The following is a 12,586-nucleotide window of genomic DNA, read 5'->3' on the forward strand; positions in this document are numbered from 1 at the left end:
TGTACTATTAGGGGATAATAAATTTATTTTTTAAAACAATATTAACACACAGTCAGTCAGTCAGTCATTTTCTACCGCTTATTCCATAGTGGGTCACAGGGTAGCTGGTGCCTATCTCCAGCAGTCTATGGGCGAGAGGCAGGGTACACCCTGGACAGGTCACCAGTCCATCACAGGGCAACACACAAACAACCATGCACACACTCATTCATACACCTAAGGGCAATTTAGAGCTACCAATTAACCTAACAGGCATGTCTTTGGACTGTGGGAGGAAGCCGGAGTACCCGGTGAGAACCCACACATGCACAGGGAGAACATGCAAACTCCATGCAGAAAGACCCCCGGTCGGGAATCGAACCCAGGACCTTCTTGCTGCAAGGCAACAGTGCTACCAACTGCACCACCGTGCACACACATAGAAACTTAATATAATATAATATTACAAATACCAAAGCTACAAGACAGACAAGAGCCTTTATTGATGTTTCTGAGACTTTTTCCGTTTATTGTTCAGCTAATATTTGTGCAATGATTGGAATTACAAAAAAATCTACGCATTACACATATATATATATACATATATCCTGTTCCTATGATACAATGTTATATTTACAAGCATTCTTTAGCAGTACAGGTAAATTAATTCCAATGTGTGTACCTTTTACGCTTTAAAGATATGTCAATCGACCCCTGGAGGAGGGAGTAACAGATGACAGATGTTACAAAGAGCAACCAACACCCACACAGGGTGCAGTGACCATGTACAACCTAGACAAGTTTGTCTCTAGAACAGCTTCAGATTGAAGACACAGAACCAACGAATGCAGCTCAGCTCCATGTACTGTTTATTAGTGCTTTAGTCAACTGAATTGTGCAAGTGTCATACTTGCTTTCAGAAGAAATACAGCTAATGATGTTGTAAAAAGAGATAGCAATATAGTTTAATTTAATAAAACAAATCTTTGACTTCATATGTTTTGTTACAGATATGATAATGAAAGCTAGAAAATTATGCCAGCTGTCCATGTCTTGTGTTTTATTGTAGCTTGGTCTATATTGCCACCATCTGGAATGTTCTGAAACTGATGAGAATGAAGCGAATGGAATGAAGCAGAAGGATGAGATGATACTGTCTTTTGTCTTTTTTTTATAAGACCTAAGAAGAAGCAGCTTTACAAACACACTTTGATGTCCATTGCAAAAGTATTACCCCTTGAACCTTTTTACAACATGTCACATTGCAACCACAAATTAGAGTATTTAAATAAAATATTATGTAATTAACCAACACACTGAAATGTGTGTATTTTTCTATTCAGTTCATTTTACCCTGGTATCCCTTAATAAAATCCTGTGCTATCAACAGCCTTCAAAACCAACAACTTAGAAAATATAATTTGTGTGTCATTTAAACTCTGTGAAAGCCTAATAAACAAACAGCAACAAGAAGACCAAGGTAACAGCAGATGGGTCACATACAAGGTTGTAGAGAAGTAAGATTAGGTTATAAAGCAATATCCAAAGCTTTGACTTGTTCAAGAAGCACTATTCAATCCATCATCTAGATATGCTAAGCCAAACAAGTAAAGCGTTAAGCCGAGAAGCCAAGAGGCCCATGGTAACTCTGGAGAGGTCAAAGAGTTCCAATCAGTCAACATAACAATCTGTTAGCCTTGCCCTCGACAAATCTGGCCTCAATGGAGTACAAGAAAAAGCCATTGTTGAAAAAAAGCTAAAAGGAGAATGCTGACGTCATGCAGCAGCACACTTTTTACGGAAGGAAAATTGGATGTTGTTGTCTGTGTATCATTTTTTAAGTTGTTGAGCAATGGAAGCCGACAATATGATGGCCACGTCATAACAAGACGGAGAAAGGTAAGAAAAAATGTGCATAAATCCTAACAATGGCCTTTAGTGTAGCAGAGACTGCTACGTCTGTAGAGAAGTCTGTGTGGATGCATAGTCGGAGCCAACAATGACCAGACAACAACATAAAAGTCGAATGAAAGGCGAAATGATCGTTCAGACTGCAGATACTTTGAAAACTGTCGGATATGTATGTGATTTAGTACAAAGGTTTAGTACAATTAAGATTTTTTTGACGGGAAAAAAAATGGAATTGAGTCATTCAGACTGACATGAAAAAGTCGATATGGGTCACAAAAAAAAAAAAAATTGGATTTGGGCTGCATTTGACTGAAGTGTGAACATAGCTTTAAAGAAGTAGTTCTCAGCTCTGGTCCTCAGGATCCACTGTCCTGCGTGAAGGTGTTTTCCTGCTGCCGCACACCTGACCGGGTGATTAGCAAACTTCTGCAGGACCTTATGGCATGCTGAGGACATAATGAAATCAATTGCAATCGGGTGGGCTGGAACAGAGATACATGTAAAACATGAAAAATAGTAGGCTCTGCCAACCAGGTTTAAGAACCACCATCTTAGAGGGTGAAAAGGACTTTAGCCTGACACCGAGGTTCATATTACAGCAAGACAATAACCCTAAACATGAAGCAAGAGTCACAATACAATGGTTTAGATGGGACAGAATGCACCATTCATCTTCTACATCCAAGTTCAATTTAGAATCTGTTGAAAAACCTGAAAATGTCTGTTTAAAGACTATATCCTACCAATCTGATTAAGCTCAGGGCATTTTGCCAAGATGAATGTGCAAAGCAGGAAGAGACATATCACAAAAGACTTGCAGCTATAACTGCAGCAATAGGTGGTTTGACAAAGCACTGACTCTGAGAAACTAGCAAATGTATGCAACACTTTTCAGATTTTTATTTGTACAAAATTTTGAAAAACATGTATAATTGTCCCTCCACTTCACAATAAAGAAAAACTTTGTGTTGGTCTATTACAACAATTCCCAATTAAATACAATGAAGTATGCGGTTGTAACTACAAAAAATGTGAAAAAGTATAAGGGGAACACTTTTGCAAACCACTGTATTTATCAAATATCAGGAAATCAAGAAATGGCTCAATGAGATAGATCACTGGTACTGATTTTGCTGATGCTGCCTGTAAAGTAAAGCAGAACCACAAACTTGGATCACAATGGGGCTTGGATCAATTTTTTCACATTTGTGCTTTAGTTGGCAATTCAGTGCCAGTCAAATCCCTGTGCTTCCATGAGTTTCACTAGGACCTGCAGCATTTCCCAGACTTTTAAAAAACTTAACATATTGGAATGTGTATCATATCCAAATACCATATGGTTTGAGGCTATTGTCAAAGCAAATATAACACAGTTCTAATTTCCACGGAGCCAACATTTAATGTTCACCAGAAGAAATGCAGATAGAGGCAGTGGATATGGTCCTTCAGCCATGTTGTCTTATATTGTTCCAGAGTGGGTAACCTCTCTCCATCAACATAAATGGCTCTGAAGGAAACATTCAAACACAAGACGGATCCCCAGCACAGTCTGAATGTCTACGTGGTAAGTGGTGAGGTATTCCTGTAAGTGTTTCGTTGTAATGGAGTTGGAAACCAGACACAAAGCACAAGCTTACAGCATCTGTGTAATCTAATATTGTTTCAGTGAGATGTTTCATATCTTAGCAAACAGAAATATTCTCCAGTGCGTTTCTTTATTCCAGTTTTGTATAAGTCTATTAAATAATTTCTATAGTTTTAATTCCTATCTCTGTGTAATACAATAACTGTTAAACAGAACAGTAACTTGCTCCCAGTAGGTGCGGGCAGAAACAGGAAGCACCCATCGTACCTTATACAATATTAGTGGTAAATATACAGACATACTGGGTGTCATTATTATTGAAGTAAAGACCTGTAGGGGTGTACTGATAAGATCAATTAGCATCCACATTGTTCCCGACAGCTGGCAGACTGGAGCTACATGTTACCCTGTTTGTCTGAGGATGAAGAGGATGTGGATGGGGATGGGGAGGGCGCTTTAGGAAAGACCCTTTCAGTGGGGGTAATGCCCGGGCTGCCCAGACCAGAAGAGCTGGAGCTGCTGGAGCGGTGTGGTCCCTGGCCAGGTCCGATCACTGGAGCCGGTCGCACTGGCCTGACAGGCGGGGGCCTTAAAGGTGCGCTTGGTCTGCGTGCAGACAGGGACGGTTTGAAAGTTATCATGGTCTCGGAGGAGGAGCTGCTGCTGCTACGTCGCTGGGCTGCGTCTGGATCCCTTATCAGCATGGTGTGCAGGGGACTGGCAGATATTTCCTGGGTGACACCAGGGTGTTTGAGGGGCTCCAGGGTGTCGAGGACAACATCGGGGGCATGTTTGGCTACATTCTGCCTCTCTAGCTCTCGCAATTCATGCAGGGCTGTATTCATGGTTTTTTCTATGTCCTAACAAAAAGAGAAACAATGTTTAGTTTCAGAAAATCAATAAATCACACTTGAAGTTACTATTTTCCTATCTTGTTTTGTTGTGAACTGCTAAAGGCAAAAGGCTAAGATGAAATTTAGAAAAATAACAGTGTATTATTTACTGAATTAAATGCAAACGAACATTTCAAAAAATTCTACTATTCAACATACAAAAATGTACAACAGCTCATTTTTGATCATGAATAATGTGAAATATTCTGATGCTCCAGCACACAACCTTCTCCATTGTACAACTGAACTAAATAATTTAATGTAGTATCTTGTACACAGTCAGATTTTTCAACTTATCCATCCACCTATTCATCCACATATACATCAATCAATCCATCCATCCACCCACCTACCCACCACCCAAGCCAAAGTCACGTTTTTAATGACTGAAATAAATGGTTTGTCATCATAAGCATGCCAGGCACATAACACTAACAGGTTAGGAGTTAAAAACCTGAACTGTTTGCCCTTGGGCCTAATTTATCACATGAATATTTCATAATTACCCTTAACCTTTCAACTTTCAGACGTTTTCCAGTCATTTCCACATCCCAAAAAAGTGTTTTTGAGCAACTTGATTGAAAATTACCTAAACAAATAAATAATGAGGCTTCTATTGACCAGAACAATTACACGTTCAATTAAACCTTTCTCAGTGGCTTTTAAGTATTACATGATCATACAGGACTACTAAACTTGTCTATTTTGTTCAGAGTGGTCCACTCCTCCCAAAACCAACAAAAAGGACAACAGAAGGCGTGAGTTGACTCAACTGCAATTCGATAACTTGTTGCAGCCCTCACCTCCGCGAGCGCCTCAGCCTCCAGAGCTTTGTGGTCCCCTAAACTTGCGTGTCGGGTCGTGCTCGGCGATGATTGCTGAGAGTGACTATCAACAAATGCTTTCCTGTTGGGGTGGTTGATGGAGCCAGAGCTGCCGAACGTGGTGAGGCGTCGCTTCTCTGGGCTGTCGGCGTGGGCCCTGCTGACGGCCATCTTGTGTGGGCTGCAGGGGCGAGGCATTACCCTGGGCAGGTGATTGGCAGCTCTGGTGGGGCTGAGGCTGCCTGCGCCGTTGTTCTTGTGGCGGGGAACTGCGGCTCCGTCTGATCGCACTCTTACCCTAATGGAATTGAATTTCAAGGGAAGAAATTAACGTAATTGCTTTAGATGGAACTTAATTTTCCTTGTATTATGATTCATTATAACGGGGGTTCCTATACATTTTTCATGTACAAATTCCAGTCTTTAACAAAGACCCAGCTTTGCAGCGTTCAGTCCTTTTTGTTTCTTTTAGCATATAAAATAGTTAAGTTCACTATGAAGTAATGGCAGAGACTTATAAAGAGCGGGCTAGAATTAAGTATGTTACCTAATTTATAAAAACTGCAAGGAAGGACGAATGCAAAGAAGGAAGGAAGGACATGGATGGAAGACCAAACCAAAGGACCCAAGGAGAGAAATAAGTAAAGGCACAAGGATGAGAAGAAGGAAAGAAAGGACTTGAGGGAGAGAGGATAGAAAAACAACATTTTCCAAACTCTTAGTTTGTCTTTTCCATACTTACCAAGTCACAGAAAATACTGAAAATAAATTCCAGACATTACAGAGAGTGGAGAAACCTTGTTTAAACAACCTCACCTTCCTAATGCAGGTCCAAAACGGCTCTCAGCAGCCTGTTCGCAAGGAGACTGACGTTCATTTCTTGATGAATTCCTGTCATCATAGTGAGGTCCACTGCTGGTCTCACTTTCTGTCCTCTGAACGTTGTCTGAGAATGCATCATCCCTGTTACAGACATAAAAATAGTACTTTCTGTTTCAGTGAAGTTTTCACAAGTCTTATTTAATTTTGAAAGACTTCTTCATCTTGGAACCCCTAAAGAACTCATAATAAACCCACATGAGCATTTAATTTCCAGCGTAAGTCTTTATTCCTAAAATACAAATGAACGGATGAGACTCAAAGCTTCATGTACACAACATAATTGAATTTGTGTTGTAATGTAGGTTTGATTAGGTTACATGCTGTGAGATAAAATTTGGTTTCTAGAAAAAAAAAAGAAAAGACAAATTGTGGAAGAAAAGATCCCTTTGAACACAGGCTTGTATAGTTAAACATTTTTCCTGGTGATTTCTTTTATGCGGCAAACAAAATTTGAAGAGAAATTAGAACTGCATGCCAGAGATGGGGTTTATGCAGGATTTGTTTTTTTCACAAAACAAAATATGCTATAGATGCTTGTCTGTACAAGTCCATCTCAATAAATTACAATAATCCCACAAAAAAGTTCATTTATTTCATTAATGGAGTTCAAAAGGTTAGACTCCAGAATTACACAAATTACCTAATTATATTTGATAAACAATTTGATAATTGTGGTTTAAAGCCAAAGGAAACCCCAAATTATGTTTTTCAGAAAATAAAAATATTAAACAAAACCAATAAAAAGATAATTTTAATACGGTAATGTTATGGCCTAAGCAAACAGTAAAGACTGCTAATCTGTCAGTTGCCCAGCCAACAGTCAGTGACACTCTCCACAAATAAGGTAAGCCACTAAAGATCATTGCTAACAGATCAGGCTGTTCACAGAGAGCTGTGCCTGAGGGTATAAATGGAAAGTTCAGTGGAGGGAAGAAGTAGTTTACTAAAGATGCATATGCACCTGGCATATCCATAGCCTAGAGAAGATCGTGAAGCAAAGCCCAATCAATAGTATCATGAAGATTTACAAGGTATGGACTGTGGCTAGAGTAAGTGCTTCAAAAACCACCACACAAAGACAGGGGCTACAACTGATGCATGTATTTTCTTAAGTCACTCCTTCTCCACAGACAACATCAATAGTATAAAATAAAAACAGACAGCATAGTCTCTGATGTGCTTTTTAATAACAGTATCTAAGTTCACATACCATTTAAGGTCTTCACTGATATTAATCCCTAGGAACTTAAAACTAAACAGAGATCAGAGAGAGGTTGCTAAGACTGCACCAATCAGAGAGTCCATTCATTTAATCTCTGTAGGCAATCTGATTCCCATTTGAGATAAGTGCCACCACAGCTGTGTTGTCAGCTAACTTGATGGTCAGATTTGCGAGGTGGACAGGCAAGCAGTTATGAGTGTAAAGGGCATAGAGGTGCGGACCGAGAACACAACCCTGTTGTGTCCCCGTGCTGAGCTTAGGGTTGTTGAGGAGTGGGACCCAAGTCTCAAAATCTGTGCGCGTTTACTGAGAAGTCCAGAATCCACCAACACAAATGACTGCTGAGGCCAAGGTCCTGCATTTTGTGACTAGCTTGCTCAGAATGATGGTAATAACAGCTGAGTTGCAATTCACAAAAAGTATCTTGACATATGTCCCATTTGTCCCCAGATATGTTAGTGTTTTACCTGGACTAAGGAGAAAAAGGAGTGGAGTGTTTCACAGTGTTCCAAAGTCCTCTTTACATATGAAAGTAAAGTTTGCATTTCATTTATAAATCAAGGTACCAGAAAAGTGGCAAAAGACAGAATCCAAGCTGCTTGAGGTTCCCAGCAGGACATGTTACATCTCTGCACTGCCAAACGTACCAATACCTGCTGTAATGACCATGTCCAATGTGCTTGACTGAATTAAACCTCTGTGGGGTATTGTCAACAGGAAGATAAAAGACATCAGAGCCAACAATGCAGAGGAACTAAAGGCTATTAAACCAACCTGGGCATCCTTAACACCTCAGCAAAGCTGCAGAATGTTCTTTTTTTGTTTTTTTTTACCGTGTCCTGTCCGGCAGAGTATCGCTCAGAATTGTTGTCTGAGTGCCAAGAAACTGCCCAACAGATTTACTTTCACAAGCAGAGCATCACAGCTAATGCTTTAAAGCTCTGCTTGATTTTTATAAAATAAACTTTATTATAAACTTCTTTGGGAATATTTCAATTGTTACGGATACGGAGACTGAAATGAAAAGGAAAAAAGAAGCTCAAAAAAGAGGGATGGGGCAAAAGGGAAAAAGGGGAGAAAAGGAGGAAAGAGTGGAGGAGAGAAAGAAGGATGAAGAGAATACATTATTACACCCTGCTTGCTTATACACCTGCAGCTGTTTTTTTTTTTTCTTAACAAAATAGGACACGGTAATTATGAATGTAAAATGTACTTAGTGAGAGGTGCAGCCCAATATAGAACATCTGTGTATCTGTCAACACCTGAAGCTTAACACCTGTGAGTATGGGTGTGGATTCGCTTTTGTATACAAGGTTTCTCCACATAAATATGCAATAGCGAGTGTGAGGACCCACAGACCTGCCTCATGGTCCCTGGACGGACACTGAGGAGATCCGAGCCACAGACATCCAAAGGTTCCCCAAGGCACAGTAACCCCAGGAGAACCACCGCCGGGATTACTGCAACCCCCCAGAGAAGAGCAGTGGAGAGTCCCAGGGGAACCACCCAGCAGCGACAGTGCAGAAGCCCCAGGAAGCCGCAGCAATGAGCCCTCAGGCCCCGCCGGCAGCCGTCCACGCCCGAGCAGATCCAGCCATGGACACAGCACCCCCCAAGCAGAGGCCCAACAGAGCCCAGGAGGCAAGCAGCCACCGGGAGTGAGCCAGCACACACCAAGCACCCGCCCCGGACACCGAGAAACACAAGTACACCAGCGGGCAGAGACTCCAACCACCGGCAGGTAGTGTGGCGGGGAGGAAATAGGCCTCCCATAATATGCGGGGCCTAAGCTGATCCAGGAAAGGGAGCTGTCCAAGACCCAATCTGTCACAAAAAAAAACAAGAAAAAAAGGCACACAGTCACAGTCACAATCACCCACTCCCACCCTCTTGCATACACATAAAATCACTCGCACCCAACGTAAAGACAAACAACAATGGACGTCATACACTCACTCACACTCCCCATGCATAGTCTATACTCCCAGGTCCAGATGTCGGTACACCTTAGGGGCAACCAGCCCCCGGACCCAGAAGGTGGTCCCCTTCCCAACAACCCCCATCCACCTCCAGAGACGGGGCTATGTACAAAAGAGGGGTCCACATGGCCCAAACCAGCCCGCCAACCGGAGCCGCCCCAGGATGGGTCCCAGAAAAGTGGCAAAACACAGAATCCAAGCTGCTTGAGGTTCCCAGCAGGACTTGTTACATCTCTGCACTGTCAAACGTACCAATACCTGCTGTAATGACCATGTCCAATGTGCTTGACTGAATTAAACCTCTGTGGGGTATTGTCAACAGGAAGATAAGAGACATCAGAGCCAACAATGCAGATGAACTAAAGGCTATTAAACCAACCTGGGCATCCTTAACACCTCAGCAAAGCAGCAGAATGTTCACCTCCATGCCATGTTGCACTGATGCAGTAATTCATGCAACAAGAGTAGATAATGTACAATAGACAATGTATAAATTCAATACATACATTGTATTGAACATTAATATACTTAACGTAGGCCAAAATATTAATATTAAATTATTGGTATAATACAAAATTAAAATTTTCTGAGAAACAGAATTTTGGATTTTTTTAAGCTCTAGGCCATAATCACCAAAATTTACAGAAATAAATGCTCAAATAATAATAACTATGTTTAATGTATCTATAAAATACAAGTTACGGTTTTTAAATTAATTTACTGAAACAAATTTTTAAAATCATTCCAATTAGAATTAATTAATCAAACTTACATGTCTTGCACTACAATGTACTGATGTGGGATCAGCCCGTCCACACCACTGTGCCGGCCCTCCCACCAGTCCTCAGATGCTCTCATGTACAGCAGCAGAGATGCTCCCTTCTTAAAGGAGAGCTCCCTGGCAGTTCGGCCCACATAGTCATACTTCGCGATGGCCTCAATCGGCTCAAACTCTGCAACAGCCACAACAAGAAGAAGTTCGATATATATACAGTGCCTTGCGAAAGTATTCGGCCCCCTTGAACTTTTCAACCTCTTGCCACATTTCAGGCTTCAAACATAAAGATATAAAATTCTAAATTTTTGTGAAGAATCAACAACAAGTGGGACACAATCGTTAAGTGGAATGAAATTTATTGTATGTGTCAAACGTTTTTAACAAATAAAAAACTGAAAAGTGGGGCGTGCAATATTATTCGGCCCCCTTGCGTTAATACTTTGTAGCGCCACCCTTGACTTGGCCATTCCAACACCTGGATACGTTTATTTGTGAACCATTCCATTGTAGATTTGGCTTTATGTTTGGATCATTGTCTTGTTGGAAGATAAGTCTCAGTCTCAGGTCTCTTGCAGACTCCAACAGGTTTTCTTCCAGAATGGTCCTGTATTTGGCCCCATCCATCTTCCCATTAATTTTTGACCATCTTCCCTGTCCCTGCTGACGAAAAGCAGGCCCTAACCATGATGCTGCCACCACCATGTTTGACAGTGGGGATGGTGTGTTCAGGGTGATGAGCTGTGCTGCTTTTACGCCAAACATATCGTTTTGCATTGTGGCCAAACAGTTGGATTTTGGTTTCATCTGACCAGAGCACCTTCTTCCACATGTTTGGTGTGTCTCCCAGGTGGCTTGTGGCAAACTTTAAACGAGACTTTTTATGGATATCTTCTTGCCACTCTTCCTTAAAGACCAGATTTGTGCAGTGTACGACTGATTGTTGTTCTATGGACAGACTCTCCCACTTCAGCTGTAGATCTCTGCAGTTCATCCAGAGTGATCATGGGTCTCTTGGCTGCATCTCTGATCAGTCTTCTCCTTGTTCAAGATGAGAGTTTAGAGGGACGGCCGGATCTTGGTAGATTTGCATGGGTCTGATACTCCTTCCATTTCAATATGATTGCTTGCACAGTGGAAATCTTTTTGTATCCAAATCCAGCGTTAAACTTCTCCACAACAGTATCTCGGACCTGCCTGGTGTGTTCCTTGGTCTTCATGATGCTCTCTGCACTTTGAACAGAACCCTGAGACTATCACAGAGCAGGTGCATTTATACGGAGACTTGATTACACACAGGTGGATTCTATTTATCATCATCAGTCATTTGGGACAACATTGGATCATTCAGAGATCCTCACTGAACTTCTGGAGTGAGTTTGTTGCACTGAAAGTAAAGGGGCTGAATAATATTGCACGCCCCACTTTTTTCTTTATGTTTGAAGCCTGAAATGTGGAAAAAGGTTGAAAAGTTCAAGGGGGCCAAATACTTTCGCAAGGCACTGTAAATATGAGACATATCTCATCATTTTCTCTGTAAGCTCGAAATGCCACAGCTGTGATCTTAAAAGTGCATCGATTGCGTTGTATCTGACCTTCATCACTTGTGTTCGGTCCAGTCCCGTTGTCTATCTCATCAAGAGCTCCAGGCTCACTGTGAGGACTTTCACTGCACAAACAAACAAACAAAAAAAGAAATGCAATGAATCAAAAAACAACAACAAAAAACTACACAAGTAGCACAAAAGTAAATAATAATAATCTTTGTACATTTTAAAAGAAGTTAAATGTCAGACTGTTCTAAACTTTTGAGGCATTAACAGTAACATCACAACCCAATTTGCTAATATGGTCTGAACTACAGTGAAATCTGATTTGCAGCTACAAACTACACTTGCAGGTGGACTGAAACGTGATTTGAACAAATGAGTCCAAGACTCGACGCTGTGTTCAATAACAATCCAGTTTCACTTTTCACAAAGTGCAACACATAAAGACATCATAAACAGAGCGACTATAGCACTAAATTAAATCAGAATACAACAGACTCTTCATTACTTCAGAGTCCTTACATCTTAGGTCCTTCAACATTTCATGTGTCATGAATGATTCAGTCTAACAGGTATTTTCATTCGGACCCGACATTAATTAAATAGTAATTTGCTGTAAAAGCCCAACAATAAATCCAGAGAAGCAACTGAATACACAGGTTAAATGATTACTTAACAGACAGCTGGTCATTGAAGGCCTATGATGTTTTCTTTAGAAAACGTTGGCAAACATGATGCAGGGTTTAGGTCACACAAAACAGACACCAGAGAAATTATGGCACAAATGTGAAACAACTACGGTTAACCTAAACTGAGCAAAGACAGAATTAATCAGAGAAGCCAAGAGGCCAGTGGTAACTCTGAGAGAGATGCAGCAAACGTTTGGAAGAGGACTAAGCAGATGTGACCAAGAATAAACGTTTATCCCTACAGACAAAACACTATGTATCAGGATGTGACATTTTGGACTTATTTTGTGGTTTTGT

At 41.0% G+C, this 12,586-nt stretch overlaps 1 protein-coding gene across 4 annotated transcripts in view; it reads right to left on the reverse strand.

Annotated features, from left to right (window-relative positions):
* Positions 1 to 481: 481 nt before the first annotated feature.
* Positions 482 to 12,586, reverse strand: part of LOC124856848 (SLIT-ROBO Rho GTPase-activating protein 3-like) — a 55,011-nt gene continuing 42,906 nt past the window's right edge. For 2 of the 4 annotated variants that reach the window (XM_047347752.1, XM_047347750.1), the window contains exons 18-22: positions 11,646 to 11,719; positions 10,048 to 10,228; positions 6,009 to 6,155; positions 5,172 to 5,490; positions 482 to 4,335 (exon numbers count right to left, since the gene is read on the reverse strand). In XM_047347752.1, coding sequence (XP_047203708.1) covers positions 3,871 to 4,335; positions 5,172 to 5,490; positions 6,009 to 6,155; positions 10,048 to 10,228; positions 11,646 to 11,719 — 1,186 coding nt within the window. In that variant the 3' untranslated portion in view covers positions 482 to 3,870. Of the gene's footprint in view, positions 4,336 to 5,141; positions 5,491 to 6,008; positions 6,156 to 10,047; positions 10,229 to 11,645; positions 11,720 to 12,586 lie in introns of all 4 variants that reach the window. The other 2 variants (XM_047347751.1, XM_047347749.1) reach the window with 1 other exon arrangement.

Source organism: Girardinichthys multiradiatus, chromosome 20 (assembly GCF_021462225.1).
Source record: "Girardinichthys multiradiatus isolate DD_20200921_A chromosome 20, DD_fGirMul_XY1, whole genome shotgun sequence".
NCBI lineage: Eukaryota > Metazoa > Chordata > Actinopteri > Cyprinodontiformes > Goodeidae > Girardinichthys > Girardinichthys multiradiatus.